A 20,400-nucleotide genomic window follows, 5' to 3' on the forward strand; every position below is an offset into this window, starting at 1 on the left:
GTTACCTCGTGGGTGACGTTCTCCGTCTCTCCCACCTCCCACCTCACCACTTCCCAGACAAATGGAACGCAGCATAAGTTACAGCACGCGCTGGAGTGAGAACTAGGTAATAAATATAAATAAGGAGGATGACAGGGAGAGAGAGAGAGAGAGAGAGAGAGAGAATGAGAAAGAGGGAGAGAGATGGGACAGAGATAGGTAGAGAGAGGGTGATGGAGACGGAGCAAAAAAGAAAGGGAGAGAGAGAGGGGAGAGAGAGGTTGACATTGAGATAGTGAGAGAGATTGCTATTGAGAGAGGGAGAGAGAGTGACCGACTCTGGAGAAAGCAGTTGAAAATGTGCTTCTATGGTTCCAGATCATTCTTCCCTTTTTTTACCAGTATGATTTGTTTGATTACTCCCCATCAATCAGGTGGACGTGGATTGAACTGAACTGAGTCTATGAGAGAAAGAGTCTTTGTGTTGAACTGAACTGAGTCTATGAGAGAGTAGGGTTAGGGTTAGTTAATCATATAGGCAGATTATATTTCCCCAGGGACTAGAAGGAATGTGAATGCATCATAACCACATTATACTAGTTAGGAAGTTGTGGCCAAGAGAATGGATCTATGGGAAACCCAGCCTCTCTCTAAAAACTACAACCACCAGCCTCTCTCTAAAAACTACAAGCACCAGACCCTCTGTCTAAAAACTACAACAGCCTGAATATTTTCTAAATGTACTACAGTACCCAATATTTGCCATTTATACCGTATAATACAGTAGGATACTTAGATACTATATACCAAAACATTGCCGCGCCAAAAGACGATTCTAGCTCCTTTGGAAAGTGAACGAACCAACGACGAGCCTACAAAGCCGACAGCGTAGGATCACCTGAGGCCAGCCAATAGGATCATCTGAGGCCAGCCAATAGGATCATCTGAAGCCAGCCAGTAGGACCATCTGAAGCCAGCCTGTAGGACCATCTGAAAGCAGCCAGTAGGATCCTCTGAAACCAGCCAATAGGATTATCTGAAGCTAGCCAGTAGGATCATCTGAAGCCAGCCAATAGGATCATCTGAGGCCAGCCAGTAGGATAATCTGAAACCAGCCAATAGGATTATCTGAAACCAGCCAGTAGGATAGTCTGAGGCCAGCCAGTAGAATCCGTTTGACATTTTTGTTTGTGCAGGAAGCATGTCGCTGGTGGGACTGTGGCGGTACAATCCCTCCACTGTTGAAACAATGCCTCAGTTGTCCTCCCTAACCTCATTACTCCTCCAGGGGAAGAAGGCAGCAGCTCCAAATCCCATAGTTAGGAGCTCTGATCTGGGGGCTTAAGAAGAGGACTCGTTCATTTCCCCCCTTTCACCACAGCACACCCAAACACACACACACACACACACACACACACACACACACACAGGCAGACTGTTCGTCATCGGTCTAGGATTTGGGTTTAGTTAGATGGTTTCGTTCTGATCATAAAAGCGTAGTGTTATCCCTGTCCCTGATCTCTTCATTGTGGTTTATGATCATCTGATATTGTGTTTGTTAATCTGTGATTGTTAATCTAACCTAATCTGGTTTTAATGGCATGACGCTGCGCTGATATTTCATATCTGACCTTCTGACCATCGCCCATGTGCTGACCTTTCTCACTATACAGCTCTCATGACTGCTTTATGGACACCGGCACACTGTGTGTGTGTGTGTGTGTGTGGTATGACCAGTGAAGCCTTGCAGTGATCGCTGTGCTGCTGTTCTTTTGTCCCCCCACCAACCACCAGACCTGCCTCTCTCTTAGAACTACAACCACCAGACCTGCCTCTCTCTAAGAACTACAACCACCAGACCTGCCTCTCTCTAAAAACTACAACCACCAGACCTGCCTCTCTCTAAGAACTACAACCACCAGACCTGCCTCTCTCTAAAAACTACAACCACCAGACCTGCCTCTCTCTAAGAACTAGCGTGTGTTTGGGCAGTAGGCTGTCAGGATGACTGAAGTTGCTCATGTGCAGAACTGTGCGCAGCAGATTCTAACCGTTCATTCATGTTCTGTTCAGAAGTGTGTGAGTTTACTCTGTTGTGTAGGGAGGTTCCTGTGTGTGAGTTTACTCTGTTGTGTAGGGAGGTTCCTGTGTGTGAGTTGTCTGTTGTGTATGGAGGTTCCTGTGTGTGAGTTGTCTGTTGTGTAGGGAGGTTCCTGTGTGTGAGTTGTCTGTTGTGTAGGGAGGTTCGGCTCCATGTTAAAGCTTCTCTGGGTCAGTTGGTTTATGTTGCTAATTGGATTACAAAGTATAGTGAAGCCTGTGTCCTGGTATGAACGGGGCATGTGAGGAGACGGGTTTGTGTGTGTGTATGTGTGTGTGTGTGTCTGTGTGTGTGTGTGTGTGTATGTGTGTGTGTGTGTGTGTGTGCGTGCCTGTGTGTGTGTTTGTGTCTGTTTGTTTGTGTGTGCGTTTGTGTGTGTGTGTGTGTGTGTGTGTGTGTATGTATGTGTGTGTGTGTGTGTGTGTGTGTGTGTGTGTGTGTATCGTCCCGGGCCCTGCTCCGTACTGCAGAGGAAGCACTAGTTGGCTACAGTAAGAGAGCTCTTCCTCCAGACAGTCTGTCCTCCTCTACTGCTCTGTTAACCCTCTACTGTCCTCCGCTCTCCTCTACCGTTACGTTACACACGCATACACACACACGCACACACACACACACACACACACACACACACACACACACACACACACACACACACACACACACACACACACCCGCCTCGCTGTTATCTGGTTATTACAGATGCATACAGTCCAGGAGCCTGTCTTCACAAGCTCACTGCAGCATTCAGCCTTACTTAAGAGGCCTGCAGTGTGACTGTAGATCAGCAGGCCTAATGGCACACACACACACGCACGCACGCGCACGCACACGTGCACATGCACAGTGCGACTGTAGATCACCAGGCACAATGGCAAACATGCACGCACGCACACACACGCACGTACGCGCACACACACACACATACTGTACATGCACATACATGCATGCACACACGCACGTACGCACACACGCACACACACACACACACACACACACACACACACAGACAAGCAGACAGACAGGGAGGTTGGGACAGTGGGGGTTGTGAGTTAGGACGGCGGCAGAACATTTGCATAAAGGGCAGGGCAGCGTGCCCGGCAGTGGAAAGGGTTGGCATGGAGCCCCGCGACTGGTAGAGAGAAGACTGGAGAGAGAGAGAGAGAGAGAGAGAGAGAAGGGGGGGGGGGGTTAGAGAGACAGAAAGAGAATGAGAGAGGGAGGGGGGGGGCATTTCGTCAATAGAGCATCCCTTGTTGGGAGAGGAGGGCCTGTGTGTTGGCAGTGGAGCAGGGTAAATCTCTGCTCTGATTGTGTTCTAGATTGGCCCCTTTAGTTCTCTGATTGCAAGGCGCTCAACACTCCGCTGGAGTACTGTGCCTTCCCCTTCCCCTTCGCCTGCGTAGGAGGGTTTTTCCATGGCCTGTGATTGTCCTCCGCTCCCGTGTCCCTGCGCAATCAGAATGTTAAGGAACAGCGCCAGACTGTGACCCTCTCGCTGCCACTCAGTACTGTAGCTGCACCAGCAGTACCAGGATCAGTTTTCTCAGTACTGTAGCTGTACCAGCAGTAACAGGATCAGTTCTCTCAGTACTGTGGCTGTACCAGCAGTACCAGGATCAGTTTTCTCAGTACTGTAGCTGTACCAGCAGTAACAGGATCAGTTCTCTCAGTACTGCTATTGTACCAGTAATACCAGATTCAATTCTCCCAGTACTGTAGCTGTACCAATAATACCAGGATCAGTTCTCGCAGTACTGTAATTGTACCAGCAGTAACAGGATCAGTTTTTTCAGTACTGTAGTTGTACAAGCAGTACCAGGATCAGTTCTCTCAGTACTGTAGCTGTATCAGTAATATCAGGATCAGTTCTCAGTACTGTAATTGTAACAATAATACCAGGATCAGTTCTCTCAGTACTGTAGTTGTACCAGCAGTACCAGGATCAGTTCTCTCAGTACTGTAGTTGTACCAGCAGTACCAGGATCAGTTCTCTCAGTACTGTAGCTGTACCAGTAATATCAGGATCAGTTCTCTCATTACTGTAGTTGTACCAGCAATGCCAGGATCAGTTCTCCGCGTCTGCTACATGTCTTGATATCCTGTTTAGGATCATGGACAGCTTGGGCACAAATACAGACCACCAGACCGGACATATGGCCAAGAAACCTCTAGGGATGCCCGGCCAATTAGAAACTGCTACAGTAGGGATGCCCACCCAACCAATCTTAGCTCCACCTTTCAGTAAAAAAAAACACACGCACACGCACACACACACCAAACAGACACACTTACGCCGAGTTAACTTTGACCAGAAAGGGTCCTGACGTCCCATCATTTCCATAGTCCCATCCACACTGATGATGATGTCATAGTGGCAGACAGAGAGTGACAGGGATGATTATTTAGCATGGGTTTCATTATTCCTGGACTCATCTAACCCTGCTCTGGCCCTGGACTCATCTAACCCTGCTCCCTGGCCCTGGACTCATCCCTGACCCTGCTCTGTCAGTGTGTGTCTGTAGTTCATCTGACCCTGCTCTGTCAGTGTGTGTCTGTAGTTCTGTGCACATGCAAGACCTGGCGTAGATCAGGTGGTGGTGGAGACAGATATGATCTGTCATGATGGAGGAGTCGCCGCCTGACATCAACCACATCACCGTTGACAGTGGCCTCTCTAACCCTAACCCCCAACCGCTAAACCTCAGCCGCTAACCCTCAGCTGCTAACCCCCAGCTACTAAACCTCAGCCGCTAACCCTCAGCAGCTAACCCCCAAGCTGCTAACCCTCAGCTGCTAACGCCCAGCTACTAACCCTCAGATGCTAACCCTCAGCCGCTAACCCTCAGCCGCTAACCCCCGAGGCGCTAACCCTCAGCCGTTAACCCCCGAGGTGCTAACCCTCAGCCACTAACCCTCAGCGCTAACCCCCTCAGCGCTAACCCCCAGCCACTAAACCTCAGCCGCTAACCCTCAGCTGCTAACCCGCAGCCACTAACCCCCGAGCCGCTAACCCTCAGCCGCTAACCCTCAGCCACTAACCCCCGAGCCGCTAACCCCCAGCTGCTAACCCTTAGCCGCTAACCCTCCAGCCGCTAACCCGCAGCTGCTAACCCTCAGCCGCTAACCCCCAGCCGCTAGCCATCAGCCACTAACCTCCAGCTGCTAACCGTGTGAGAGCGCCGCAGTGCCTGCGTGAGTGAGGGGGACTGTTTTGGTGTGGAAAGTCAGACACACGCACACACACACACACACACACACACACACACACACACACACACACACACACACACACACACACACAGATCAGGGCGGTGGTTCCTCTGTTCAACAACACATTCTTTATAGACATGTGTGTGTGTGTGTGTGTTTGTGTGTGTGTGCGTGTGCGTGTGTGTGTGTGTGTGTGTGCGTGTGTATGTGTGCGTGTGTGTGTGTGTGCGTGCGTGCGTGTGTGTGGCCATATGGTGGACATATGATGTGCGCGTACTGGTGTCAGATATCCTCAGGCGTTGTGTCCTCCCTGACCTCTCTGCTCAGACAGAGACGACCGCTTCACCACCCTGACATCATCAAGTTATCAGAACCACCCTGACATCATCAGGATATCACCACCGCTATCTCTCTTGATGTCAACATGCGCTTGCTTCACCTTCTATTGTGTTGAGGCGGGGGAATATTGGGGAACAGTAACCTTTCTCTTCCTCTGATGCGCTCACAGGTCTCTGTCTGTCTTCCAGGAACACGTCCTCAGTTTCTAACATCTGTGTGAAGGATCACAAAAAAACAAAATGGCGTCAGGTCACGTGACTTCTCTTCAAGGGGTTCATTTTGAATTTTTGTATTTATAAATAAAAATCAGTTGTCTATGGGACACACCGGACCTGAGCTGTGTTAGTGTGGCAGTACAGTCGCTCGTGCATCGGTGTTATTTGGTTAATGATCCTTATCTTTATTCCTATGTTCAAAGCAGCAGATCAATTTTCCAGGAAGGGGGAGTCTGTCTGCTGCGAGGAGCAGAGCTCGACATCTAACACTGCACCATAAGAGCGCCAAGGAGAACTGTCTGCTTCAGTGTGTGAGAGAGAGAGAGGGAAGGAGAAAAGTGAGATGTCAGAGCGAGATGTCAGTGTGTGTGTGTGTGTGTGTGTGTGTGTGTGTTTGTGTGTGTGTGTGTGTGTGTGTGTGTGTGTGTGTGGACAGTGAGAAGCTCCAGTAGTAGCTGTGGTGGCGAGGCTCCAGCTCCAGACCCCAGACTGCTCCGCGGTGCGGCTGGGTGGCGGAGCCCCTTTGCGGGGCAGGAATGTGGCGTGCATGCCTCCTCCCTAGATGACTCCCCAGGCCCACCCGGGCCCGTTAGCACACAACCACCACAAATTGCTTGCAGATTTTTCACACATAGTAACGCGCTGGTTTGTAAACTGAGATAATTACAACCGAACGCGGACGCAGCGCTTCAAAGATCTCCACGCATCCCTGGCTCGCCATGGAGAGAGAGGGAGAGTGAGACTGTGGGGCTGGTTTGTACTTTCCTCCCCTTAAAACTCTTAATTCTCACTCTCCCCTCATTTCTTTGGGCATAATGATTAAAACAAATGATGACAAGGCTGATTACAGTCTAACCCTAACCCTAACCCCAGCCCACAGTTAGCCTACCCTAACCCCAACCCCAACCCCAACCCACAGCTAGCCTACTCTAACCTAACCCCAACCCCAACCCACAGCTAGCCTACTCTAACCTAACCCCAACCCCAACCCACAGCTAGCTTACCCTAACCTAACCCCAACCCCAGCCCACAGCTAGCCTACCCTAACCTAACCTAACCCCAACCCCAACCCACAGCTAACCGTGCAGAAACCACACTAAGGAGCCGACACTGTGGTGGTCCTCAATGAATGAATGAATGAATGGCAACTTGAAAGTGGAACAATGTGTGGATGAGAGAAGGTTGATGGGTCTATTGATGAGAAAACATGGCTGTCAGGTCACACACACACACCTGCTCCCCCTGCAAAGTCTGCAATGGGAATCATACTGCAATAGGAATCATTCATCTATGTGGCGATCCTGCTATAGGCTACAGTGGATTCATCCTAGGGAACAATATACTGTATCAATCCTGCTATAGGGTACAGTATATCAATTCTAGGGTACAGTATATACATTCTGCTACAGACTATAGTATATCAATCCTGCTATAGACTACAGTATAATATAAAGCAACAAACAAACAACAAACAATACAACAAAAAATCAAATCAATGCTAGGCTACAGTATATTAATCCTACTATAAACTACAGTATATCAATCACAGGCTACAGTATATCAGCCCTGCTATAGACTACAGTATATAAATCCTAGGCTTCATTAGATCAATCCTGCTTTAGGCTACAGTATCCTGCTATAGAATACAGTGTATCATTATCATTCCATTAGCATAGGGAACAGCACCCCTCAACACCTCACTCTCTCTGTTAGTCTCTCTCTCTCAGTCCTCAACACCTCACTCTCTCTGCTGGTCTCTCTCTCAGCCCTCAACACCTCACTCTCTCTGCTGGTCTCTCTCTCAGCCCTCAACACCTCACTCTCTCTGCTGGTCTCTCTCTCAGCCCTCAACACCCCACTCTCTCTGCTGGTCTCTCTCTCAGCCCTCAACACCTCACTCTCTCTGCTGGTCTCTCTCTCAGCCCTCAACACCCCACTCTCTCTGCTGGTCTCTCTCTCAGCCCTCAACACCCCACTCTCTCTGCTGGTCTCTCTCTCAGCCCTCAACACCTCACTCTCTCTGCTGGTCTCTCTCTCAGCCCTCAACACCCCACTCTCTCAGCTGGTCTCTCTCTCAGCCCTCAACACCTCACTCTCTCTGCTGGTCTCTCTCTCAGCCCTCAACACCTCACTTTCTCGGTCTCTCTCTGGTTTATCTCTGGTCTCTCTCTGGTCTCTCTCTCACCCCTCAACACCCCACTCTCTATCGGTCTCTCTCACCCCTCGCGTCACTTTCATGAAATAAAACAAATATTATGACGTTAATCGGGGGTGCGGATCTATTTCTTTTTTGTTGAACTTCGAGTATCTGCACCCAACGTGAGTCTACACTTTTGAAGTTGTGTGCGTCAGTCCTTTGTTATGTCTCTCTCAACCCTCAACACTTCACTCTCTCTGGTCTCTCTCTCTCTCTCTCTCACGGCTGTAAGAGCGTCTGGGCTACAGTCCTGGTCTAGCATGGCTTTGTCTGGTGAGGTCAGCTGGGCAGGGAAGGACACAGACAGACAGTAGGCCCACATAGCTAATGTTTCACTAATAAACAAATAGACAGACATCTGATTGGTTCTCGGGTAGACTGTGATGTGATTGGTTGAATGAGCTAGTGTGTCAGGTCAGACACTAGGGCTGTATACTGTATTGAGTCCGTTAACTTTTGAAAGATTTGTTCTTCATAACATCTAAATCTTCCTTAAGGAACATCCCACTTACTGAATAGGCCTTTTATCATTCTTTTTGACGTTTTAGAAAGTTAGAATACCACAATGTTTTTCAAAATAGCATTGTGTAGTTTTGTTTTAATTTGAATGATTATGTTTTGCCAGAAGGATTATTGTATAAAATGTCCTTCTAAGAGGTAATTGATTTGCCTCATTAAAGTTCAACAGGACTTGATTATCAATCCACTTCACGTTTCACAATAATGTCTCTGTACAAATATTGTTTGTGATTTTCTACAGAGCTGTTTGTAGAATGAAACTCTTACCAGCATGTTTGTTACAAATTTATTGAGATGCAATCTGTGTTCTGTCACAAATGGGGCTCTGATTCAAATTCAAATTAAGAGATTAAAACTAAGAGGATTCAAACCAATACCCAACAAATATATAGATGTTTAGGGAAACTAAATCAAAGCAGTCAAAAATATTAATATAATCGACATTTTAGTTATTTATATAAATTACCTCGTATGCTGAAGTCTACAGACGAAAAACCATGTACTGTAAGTGACATTTACCTTTAAAGATGTGTAATCTCAGTCTTCTGACTTTTATATAGAATAGGCATTGTTTTCACTTATTTTTTTAAGGAGTACAATCAAGTACACAGCCTGTATTAAACAATTTAGGCAGAACCAATGAAACATATCAAATCAATTTTGAGAACTAAACTATTGAGGCAACTGTATTTCAGCATGGCCTATCTTTTTTCCACAACAGTACAGCTAATCCAGCCAAGGGCCTGTGAGTTTCCCTGCTCGTCCATGTATTTAGAGCAGGCTGTTCCTACGGAGGTCGGTCCTTCTTTCCTAGTGGAAACCAGCCACTGACAGAGAATGTGAGCTTGGCAGGCGAGGCGCGACGACTCATTTACATGCGCTGAGAAAGAGACATAAAGGACCCATAAAAGAATTACATTATAGGTTTAAACTGTTAAAGTTGAACATGTTTATATTGTCGATATGATGCACTTTATAGTTATGTTTCCTTTGTTCATGTATCTTTTACTTTAATGAGAACTGGCAGCAGAATAGCGCTGCCTCAAAGCCAAGACAGTTAATTGAACAATACGTAAATGTAGGCTAACTATATGTTTATATATGTCAAAGGAATGTTAAAAATAATATAGCTTGGAAAAAGATCAGAATTACCTCTGCATCAACATTTGAATAATTAGTTATTCATCCTTGATGCTATTTCAATGTTTTTGGATTTTAATTTTAAGGTTAATTCAGTATTTTCAAGTTGCAGCAAATGAAGGATATGACGTAATTCAAAGCAAAGGAACAGAACTACGTACATGCAGGCCTGTGTGCGCTCTTTTGATGGTCGTGGTGTGTGTGTGTGCTCTTCTGGAGATCGGTGTGTGTGTGTGTGTGTGTTTGTGCGCGTGCTCTTCTGGAGGTCATGGTGTGTGTGTGTGTGTGTGTGTGTGTGTGTGTGTGTGCTCTTCTGGAGGTTGCGGCGTGTGTGTGTGTGTGTGCTCTTTGGGTTGTTGCGGAGTGTGTGTGCTCTTCTGGAGGTTGCGGTGTGTGTGTGTGTGCTCTTCGGGTTGTTGCAGTGTGTGTGTGTGTGTGACTCTAGGCTACTATTCATGACACAAATAGCTTATTTGAATTTCAGTATATTTTAGTCTGCCAAGTTTTAGTTGAATGTATTTGTAGGCAGTTTGGGTTTCTTGTGCTGTTATTAATTGAAGCTGGATGTCAGTGACGGTGACAAAGCGCTTGCGGGACTGCAGACCTGTCTTTCCAGCTTGCGCTCTACCATAGGCTTCCTGGCAGACTGCAGATGTCTGCTCTCTGGTTCAGCCTTCATAGTGGAAGTGCCACACGAGGACAACAATGGCTGCATTGTCAATTGTTTTGGCCGAAGCTATAACCTTAGGCTTAGCTTACTGCACCGGCCTGAAATGACTGTGGCATGATCTAGGGCAGAGGGAGGCTGCAGTTAGCCTACATTGTATATTAAAGTTGAGTACACTGTGTAAAATAACCCAGTATGTTCTCTTTTTTTTTTTTTTTTTTATCAAACAAGTTAAATGCATGCCATTATGCACTGGCATATACACTGGTGATTGCAGGTTTTATGAAGAGGAGTGCAGGGATTTTTTTTGTCTTGCTGTCCCACCTTAGCGCCTCAAGCTGCCAGGAAGGCTTCCTGACCTTCCTGTCTTTTTAATCAAGTTGTCTGGGCTTGGCCGGCGGTGAGGACGTCACGTCAATGTGTGGAACAAATGCAGACAATATTACAGGAGCAATAGTCAGGGAAAAAGTGCCTGTGGTGGCCAAGCAGCAGAGCTATTAGCGCTAAAACACAACACGTCGGCCAAGCTCAGTGAGTTACCTTTATGGAGCACCAATACACAGTTTAGAGGAGCTTGCATCAGGAACTGCTGTATGTTATAACACAAGGATGCGGTTATAAAAAAGGTCTTAATTAATTACTTACTAACAAATTAATTAATTACTTACAGGACCTCAAATGTTGTTTATTGGGTTCAAGCAACATACTGTAGCAAGTTGTTTGGTTAAACAAATAGCTGTTAGTCATTCTACTGGAAGTTATTACCATGAATATTTGTAAGACAGAGAGCTAACAAAATGTGACATGCAGTAACACATTTGCGTGTGTTAACTAAGGTGGTTTGGGACCACACTCTGGTGATGAGCTAGTTAAGCCACAAAAAATAAACCATTTCTCACTGAGCAACAAATATGTCGTCTTGGTCTGAAATGAGACCCGTGTGGGGCTATTAAGGGGGTGCTGTATTTAGTTGACATGGGTTTGATTCTTAGATCAGTGGTTGCTTTGGCTGACTTGACAAGGCATGTAACACAATATATGTTTAGCTACATGTCCATCTTAACACATTTATATGCTATTTTTTGGGATATGTGTGAGGATTTGGCGTCTGTATCCCTGTATCCTATGCCTGGAGTAGTTTCTCTCTTTTCGTCATATTGCCTTGCCAGTGCTGACTTTACCATCCTCTGCACGTACTTGCAACATACACACTCACACACGCTCACACACACACACACACACACACGCACACACACACACACACACTCACACACTCTATAGACATTTCAATAGAGATATAGACATTTCAATAGAGATTTGCGTTTTATCTCAATGAGAGTTTTGTCTGTGTCCTTTGATAGATGTTTATATAGTTCCTATAATAGCTACAATAGCTAGCCAAGCAAGCCAGGAAATGAACTGGGAGATATATGTCCCCAGTATTGTGACCGGTGACAGGTGATGGGAACACGCCAGCACACTGCAAAGCTAACGGCTAAATCCTGCTAACGGCAAAATCCTTCTAACGGCTAAATCCTGGCTCTGGGACTCAGCAGACATTACGCCTGTGGAAGAGACCCTGGCTGTTTGGTACAGCAATGCTGTGACCAGAGATTAGATTATATCTGTGCTGTAGTTAAGTAAATACATGGTGAACTGTGTGTGTTTGTGTGTGTGTGTGTGTGTGTGTGTGTGTGTGTGCATGTAAAAGTGTGTGTGTGTGTGTGTGTGTGTGTGTGTGTGTGTGCGCGTGCGAATGTGTGTGTGTGTGTATGCGCGTGCGAATGTGTGTGTGTGTGTGTGTGTGGATGGTAAGCCGGTAGTAAGCCGGGGCTGGAACTCCTGAACCCCAGGCATCTGGACCAGGAGGACGTGTGTGTTAATGTGATGATCTTGCCGTCCATGTCTAATCACAAACAATCACAGCTCTGTCTGGTGTCTGTCTGTCGACGGAGAAGCCTTCTAACGCTGGGCCTCCTGGCTGCAGCGCCGGCACACAGATGAATGAGAGACACGATCCACAGCAGAGAGACGGCCTGGCACGCACACATCACGCTGCACACACATACACACACACACACACACACACACACACTCACTCACTTTACATTACGCTCTGTATACTCACTGTATATACACTGACTGGACTACTTTGTGTACAGTATATTGTTCTTTTTCTTGGCTTATCCTTTTTTGCACTAGCATTTTTGCACTCGCCCTATGCACTGTCCCGTCTTTGCACTGTCCTGTTTCATCCCTGCTCCCTGTCCAATGCTGTCTCCATGCTATGCACCGCGACCGAAAGCATGTCAATAAACGGATTCTGACTCTGACTCTGACTCTGATTCTGATTCTGACTCTGACTCTGACTCTGACTCTGATTCTGACTCTGACTCTGACTCTGACTCTGACTCTGATTCTGATTCTGATTCTGACTCTGACTCTGACTCTGATTCTGATTCTGACTCCGATTCTGACTCTGATTCTGACTCTGACTCTGACTCTGATTCACATGCAGGCTACGGTGCTGAGGCAGGCTGTTGTGGGACTCCGGTCGAGACGCTACCGGATTCAGGCTGACGTAGCGACAGCCGTTCGGGAGCATTGTAGCGGTGTCCATAGCGATGGCCGTACGGTGTCCGCTGTGTTTCCACCCCCTCGCCTCTCTCCTGGTTGATTCATGTTGTGACTCTTGTAGTAACGTTACGCCCTGGTTAAGATGTCGCGCGTGTCTCTGGTGTGCATGTCAGAACATCCTGAACGAAGCACTGGTGTGTGTTCTCTGTTAGAACATCCTGAACACTGCTCTGGTGTGTGTGGCTGTCGTGTGTATGTGTATGTTTGTGTGTGTGTGTGTGCGTGCGTGTTCGTTGGGGTGTGGGGGGGTGGCTTCTCCCCCTTTGTTCCCATGGTAAATCCAAGAGCAGCTGCCATCAGTGGAGAGAGGGTCGTATGTGCGTGTGCATGTGCCTGTGCCTGTGTGTGTGTGTGTGTGTGTGCATGTGTGTGTGTGTGTGTTGTGTGTGTGTGTGTGTGTGTGTGTGTGTGTGTGTGTGTATGTGTGTGCGCGCACGCACGCAGTGGGGTCTGGTGGGATTGTGGAGCTGTGTATTTCTCCTCTGCCATCCTGTGCCAAGGGTGGCATTACGCAAGTAGAGGAAGAGAGAAGGGGGGTGGGGAGATGCAGCAGAGGGTGGGGGGCGGGGGGGGGGGGGGGGGGGGGGCTTTGGCAGAGTGGTGGAGGTTAGTAGGATGAGGCAATGGCGGCCATCCTAGAGATGGAGTCTGAATGAGGGTAGGGGTGTAGGTTCATCCTAAAGACGGAGTCTGGATGAGGGTAGGGGTGTAGGTTCATCCTAAAGACGGAGTCTGGATGAGGGTAGGGGTGTAGGTTCATCCTAAAGACGGAGTCTGGATGAGGGTAGAGGTGTAGGTTCATCCTAAAGACGGAGTCTGGATGAGGGTAGGGGTGTTGGTTCAGGACAGAGCCGTGTCCCCCGAACTCAGACAGGAACTTGTCGGCTTGGCAAAACATGCGCCGTTGGACAAGGCTACACGCTCCCTTCCTCTCCCTCCCCTGCCCTCTCCCCCTCCCTCACCCATTCCCTCTCGCTGTCCCTCTCTCTCTCCGCTGACTCCCCCCCTCCATTATCTCCTCCCTCCCTTTCAGCTCTTGAAGCTAACACATTGGCTGGGCTACAGGCGTCTCGCTGCCAGAGAGGTGGGCCCTACGCGCGTTGGCAAAGACTCAAGCAATGGTTAGAGAGAACACAGCGAGGAAGAGAGACGGCGAGCGACACACAGAGAAAGAAAGAGAGAGAGAGAAAGCGAGAGAGAGTTGGAGAGAAAAGAGGAAAAAAGCAGCAGCGCTGGGCTCTGCCAGCGGTCGTACTCCTTCGTCCAACATTGATTCGGCTTCTCGTTTTTCCCCTCTGCTCTGCCTGCCTGCCTGCCTGCTGCCTGTGGGGCTGATTTCTGTGCAGGCCCCCAGATCTGAGTAAACACCAATACCAGTTACGCTGCCAAGGAGGTTTTTTTTTTTTTGGGGGGGGGGGGGGTGTTTCTCTCTCTCTCTCTCTTTTTGGGAAAGTGTTAAAGAAGTGTTTATTTTGAGTGCGTCTATTCCAGTTATTATACTTTTTTTCCCAGCAGAAATACTTGGTTTCTAGGTTTTCTATTTTCACTTTCTATTTTTTTTTTTTTTTTTAATTCTTGCAAGACGCTTTTCTGTCTTTTCAATTTTGTTGTTTTGTCTCTCCGTGGTAGATTTGACCAGAGAGCTGACTGCGGTGTCACGCTGTCTGTTTCCCCCCTCTGTCAACATCTAGGGGGAACCTTGTTTTGTTTTAAACTTTGTTCCAGTGCTTACTGTGGGCAGCTGGAGATTTCAACATCTTTTGCTAATTGTCTTTTTTTACCTCCAAGTTTAGTGATCTGCTAATCTGCCCCCACCCCCGGCTGCAGCAGCTCGGCCGTACGGGGGAGACAGGGGGGTGAAAAATTGGTGCGGGGGATTTTTTTTTTTTTCATTCTGAACCCTGTGCCAAATTTATGATGAGAGTGCAAAATGGTAACTACCAGCCGGCTGTCTTCCTCTCAGTGTGGTTGTCTGTGGTGATTTCAGTTTGTGGTTGAAATGTGAGTCTGGTTGGAGCTCTCCTGCGTGGTGGGGCAGATAGGGGAGGTTATGGCAGATTTCCTTGCAGCACATTTTAACGGTGGTCTTGTGGCGACCAAGCTTGGTGGCGAGCGACCAGTGTGTGGCCACCCTGGCAACCCTGGCACAGGAACACTATGGCGAGATCTAGGCATTGTTGCCGAGCGATATGTAGTGAAGGTATTATGGTACAGCTGAATAACTTCTTTAACTGAGGAAAATGCTTTGCGCTGTTTAATGCATTTTGGCTTGAAATTTGAAATATTTATTTTATTTTATTTTACATTTAAGTATATTTTATTACACGTTTAAATACTTGTGATAATATTATATTTAAACCGTATTTAGGTTAAAGAAATGGTAAATGTAAAAATGTATTTATTATATTTAGATTATTACCTTTTAGGTAATAAGAGCTTGAATTTTAAAGGTTTATTACTTTAACTTCATAATTACAAGATTATTAATTCCAATGTTTGTATTTTATGATGATTAATATTGAGAATATTAGAGAATAGAGAATATTAGGAATATAATTATACTAATTATTAATACTAATATTAATAATGACATATTGTTATTGGTATTACTATTAATAATAATAATTATTATTATATGATGTCTACATATTGTACTTTCTGTTGAAAATATATTAGCAATGTATCTCAACCTTGATTGTGCTGTGAAACTTGTTTTTGTATTTGCGTTGCGTTTCTCTTTCAACACCTCCTGTTTTGCAGCTGTTTGGCTCCACTATCGCCAGACGGCACCATAGTAACCGTGCGCCGTCCTCTCCTTCTCTTCTCCAGGATGAATTTCATCCCTTCATCGAGGCCCTCCTGCCGCACGTCCGTGCCTTCTCCTACACCTGGTTCAACCTGCAGGCCCGCAAGCGCAAGTACTTCAAGAAGCACGAGAAGCGCATGACCAAGGACGAGGAGCGCGCCGTGAAGGACGAGCTCTTGGGGGAGAAGCCCGAGATCAAGCAGAAGTGGGCATCCCGCCTGCTGGCCAAGCTGAGGAAGGACATCCGGCCAGAGTTCCGCGAGGACTTTGTGCTGACCATCACGGGGAAGAAGCCTCCCTGCTGTGTGCTGTCCAACCCCGACCAGAAGGGCAAGATCCGCCGCATCGACTGCCTGCGCCAGGCCGACAAGGTGTGGAGGCTGGACCTGGTGATGGTCATCCTATTCAAGGGCAGCCCGCTGGAGAGCACGGACGGCGAGCGGCTGGTCAAGTCGCCCCAGTGCTCCAACCACGGCCTCTGTGTCCAGCCGCACCACATCGGAGTGTCCGTCAAGGAGCTGGACCTCTACCTGGCGTACTTTGTCCACTCCCCAGGTTAGTGGTCCCACTCCAACACACACACACATACACACACACACGCACACACACCTACACATACACAAACACAAACACACAGTCTGGCATACTTCTTCCACTCCCGACTCCCACCAAACCAAATTGTGTTGATGTTGATTTCACTGCCTGCTGTTCTGTCTTTAAAACACAACCACACAACCCTACATGCACAGATTAGCGTATGAGTTCTTTTCCAGTCCTTCTCTGTTGTTGGAACCCGTGCCAAAGCTCAGAACCAGGGATAGCTCAGAACCAGGGATAGCCCGCCGTGAATAAGGAGCGTTAGCTCAGAGAGTAAACACAACATGAAACTCAACAGTGTGGAGTTAAATTGCTTCATCAAGCTGTTTCAAATAATTTTTGTTGTGTTGGATTCTGTGCCTTTGTCAAAGTGAGGCTTTAGACTATTTGTTTAGAGATATGATGTATTGGTAAATTTTCTCAGGTGCTTGTGTGCAAATTTGAATTAATCTAAATGTGCATGTTTCATGTGTGTGTTGACTGTAAACAACCATATCTGCATGTGTTTATCTTACTGTGTGTGTGTGTGCGTGTTTGTGTGTGTGTGTGTGTATGTGTGTGTGTGCGTGCGTGTTTGTGTCTGTGTCTGTGTGATGCATGCACTGTCTGTCTTAAAATATGTTTGAGTGTGTGTATTTAAGGTTGTGTGCATGTGTGCTGTGTTTATATCAGCATCAAAGTGTCTAGGATCTGTAGTGTGTGTGTGTGTGTGTGTGTGTGTGTGTGTGTGTGTGTGTTTGCGTGCGTGCATGCGTGTGTGTATGTGTGTGAGTGTTTGTGTGTGTGTGTGTGTGTGTGTGTGTGGCAGTCAGCCTCCCACTCCCATGCTCGGTGCCCCCCCACACATACACAAACGCACACACACACACACACACACACACACACACACACACACACACACACACACATTATTTCACACAAAGGCACATTCTTGTACTCAAAGACTCTCGTACTCACACTCACAAAGAAACCGTATTGACACAACGGTGCACACACTCAGAGATACGCACCAACAGATCATCTCAGTCTATCTCTCAAACACAGATACACACCACAGATCATCTCAGTCTATCTCTCAAACACAGATACACACCAACAGATCATCTCAGTCTATCTCTCAAACACAGATACAGTACACACCACAGATCATCTCAGTCTCTATCTGAGCTCGGCAGCTTTGTTTTCTCTCCAAATCCACAACAGGTGTTTCCTACACAAACACATTTCATTGACTATATATTCCAGTATGATATATATATATATTATATATTCCATATACAGTATGAAGAGAATGCAATGTTTAAATAAAGGCGGCTAAAATATCTAGCAATCCCTCATACACTCTACTACATGCTGAAGATTGTTTGCCAATGAGCTAAAATGGTAAACATACTGTATTCCAATAGATTTTGTCTGACTAAATTTGAAATTCACTTTTTCATGTAATTACATAATAAAAACAACAATAGCAGTAACAGTAATAATAGTAATAATAATAATAATAATACAAATGGTACTACTGATAAAACTAATTATAGTAACAATATTACATTATATTATCCTAATAAATTTGTATTTGCAATTATTGCTTTTGAATGCATATAATTTAGTTTAATTTGACAGTTTGATAACTTCAGAGGAATTGCAGTGATAGCCTGTTGTTGAAATGATTGACAAAAAATGACCCCCAAAAAATGTTTAATTTGAGCTATTCCCATAAGTGTATTAATTTCTGTCTATTGAGCCATATACTGTTCCCCAGGCTCTGTGGTTCTCTGGTATCAGTCTATGATCCAGGACTGAGTTTGCTATGTACAGTATGCAAGGTGTGGTCCCACACTTCACAACACCTGGCAAAATACTGACAGAATACTGGAGCATATTTGAGGTGTGTTCACTTTATCTTGATTGTGCACTTTTGGGAGTGTTACATTAACAGCATTTGCAAAGAGTATTTGTGACTAAGGTCTGCACCATACTGTACCTACCATCCTCAGGTACACAGCTGCCCTCTCCAGCTAGCCATGAGCATAGGGAACAGCAGCCCTCTCCAGCTAGCATTAGCATAGGGAACAGCAGCCCTCTCCAGCTAGCCGCTAGCATAGGGAACAGCAGCCCTCTCCAGCTAGCCGTTAGCATAGGGAACAGCAGCCCTCTCCAGCTAGCCGTTAGCATAGGGAACAGCAGCCCTCTCCAGCTAGCCGTTAGCATAGGGAACAGCTGCCCTCTCCAGCTAGCCGTTAGCATAGGGCTAAAGTGCTGTATTGTCTTCCGGCAGACAGGCATTGAGTCAGGGCCGAGTGGCGGGCCCCAGTGACGGAGCGGGCAAGCCGCGCTCCTTTCATCCCAGTGTGTCGTCCATCGTCGGCTCACTGCCCTCTCCTGGCTCTCTTTCCTATCTCACAATATATCGCTGCTGCCGCTAACCTGGCCTCAGATTAGCTCCTGGTGAAGCCTGCCCTCCTGGCCCCCAGGTCAGAGCTCAGGGGCTTTTAAACCCTGCCAGGAGGATTACTCCTTTCACCAGTCTCTGGTTTACTCTTTAGCAAATTAACTTGTATAGTGTGTGTGCTTGTGTGTGTGTGAGTGTGTGTGTGTGCACACAGAATGTTTGTGCGTACAGTATGTTTGTACAGGAGAGAATGTGTGTGTGTGTGTATGTGTGTGTGTGTGTGTATACTTGCTTCATGTACAGTATTAATTTTCTCAAATATAAAGTGTTGCATTTCAGTGAAAGGAAATAGTCAATGTTATTCCTGCCCTTGGCTGCCTGCCTCTGCATACAACTCTCGGCTCCATATGTGCTGTGGAAACGGTTATATTCCATCGTAACTTTTTTGCTTATTGTTACCGTTTGTTGAAAACGCTTTCCCCTGCATCTCTGTTTATTGTCCAAGTCTAGAAAGGCAGTGGGCGTTTAACAAACTGGTTGTGTGCTGCCTAAGTTGGCAGTGGCACAAGTCTCTCAGTGTTGAGAGAGAAAGACCTCTTCGCTGCTGCTCAAACTGCACAGCAAAATTGGCAGGGAGACACAGTCACCGTTAGATTCTTTGTGTCCGGTAACATTAAGCATACTGTAACAGTAGAATACAATAGAAAAGCCTGAATTCACAGTAACCAATACCACGACAACATCAGAATGCTAGCGGAGCAGTTGGGGTTAAAGTGCAGCCATGAGGCAGGGAAGAGGAGGGCCAAAGGCTTCGTGGCAGTGTTTCAGTTTTATTCTTAGCTGCCTGCGCCAGGGTGTCTGTCTTTTGGAAGCTGTCAGTTGCCAGGCCTGACGAGTCTAGTCTCCCCCGGCTGATAGGGTTCCACAGTCTAGTCTCCTCCGGCTGTGGGACCCCCGGTTGACAGGGTTCCACAGTCTTGTTTCCTCCGGCTGACAGGGATCCACACACTAGTCTCCCCTGGCTGAGAGGGTTCCACAGTCTAGTCTCCCCCGGCGGTTCCACACGGTTCCACAGCTCTGCTCCCTGGCTGAGGTCACAGTGGACCACGTCAGGGTTCTCTCTTTTCCAGTGAGTCTCCTCTCCTCACTTCTCCTCTTCTCTCCTGTCCTCTTCTCTCCTCTCCACTTCTCTGCTCTCCTCCTCTCCTCTCCTCTCTTATTTCCTCTCTTCTCTTCTCTTCTCTTCTCTTCTCTTCTCTTCTCTTCTCTTCTCTTCTCTTCTCTTCTCTTCTCTTCTCTTCTCTTCTCTTCTCTTCTCTTCTCTTCTCTCCCCTACCCTCCCATTCTCTCCTCTCCTCTCCTCTCCTCTCCTCTCCTCTCCTCTCCTCTCCTCTCCTCTCCTCTCCTCTCCTCTCCTCTCCCTTCCTCTCATCTCCATTTCCTCTTCCCTGCCCTCCTCTCCTCATCTCTCCTCTCCTCTGCACTGCTCTCCTCTCATCAGCAAGTGTCCACTATCTAGCTAGACTAGACTGTGGCATCCTGATTTACAGCTGACCGACTCCCTATCTACCATATATCCAGGTTTACTGACAGTTTTCTCT

The 20,400-nt window shown here is 47.0% G+C and overlaps 1 protein-coding gene across 6 annotated transcripts in view; it reads left to right on the forward strand.

Moving 5' to 3' along the window:
- Window positions 1–20,400, forward strand: part of nfixb (nuclear factor I/Xb) — a 144,756-nt gene that overhangs the window by 14,558 nt on the left and 109,798 nt on the right. For all 6 annotated transcript variants that reach the window (XM_084438683.1, XM_084438686.1, XM_084438685.1 and 3 more), the window contains exon 2: window positions 15,834–16,365. In XM_084438683.1, the coding sequence (XP_084294809.1) occupies window positions 15,834–16,365 (532 nt within the window). The remainder of the gene's footprint in view (window positions 1–15,833; window positions 16,366–20,400) is intronic.

This window comes from Borostomias antarcticus, assembly GCF_949987555.1.
Source record: "Borostomias antarcticus genome assembly, chromosome: 5".
Taxonomy (NCBI): Eukaryota; Metazoa; Chordata; class Actinopteri; order Stomiiformes; family Stomiidae; genus Borostomias; species Borostomias antarcticus.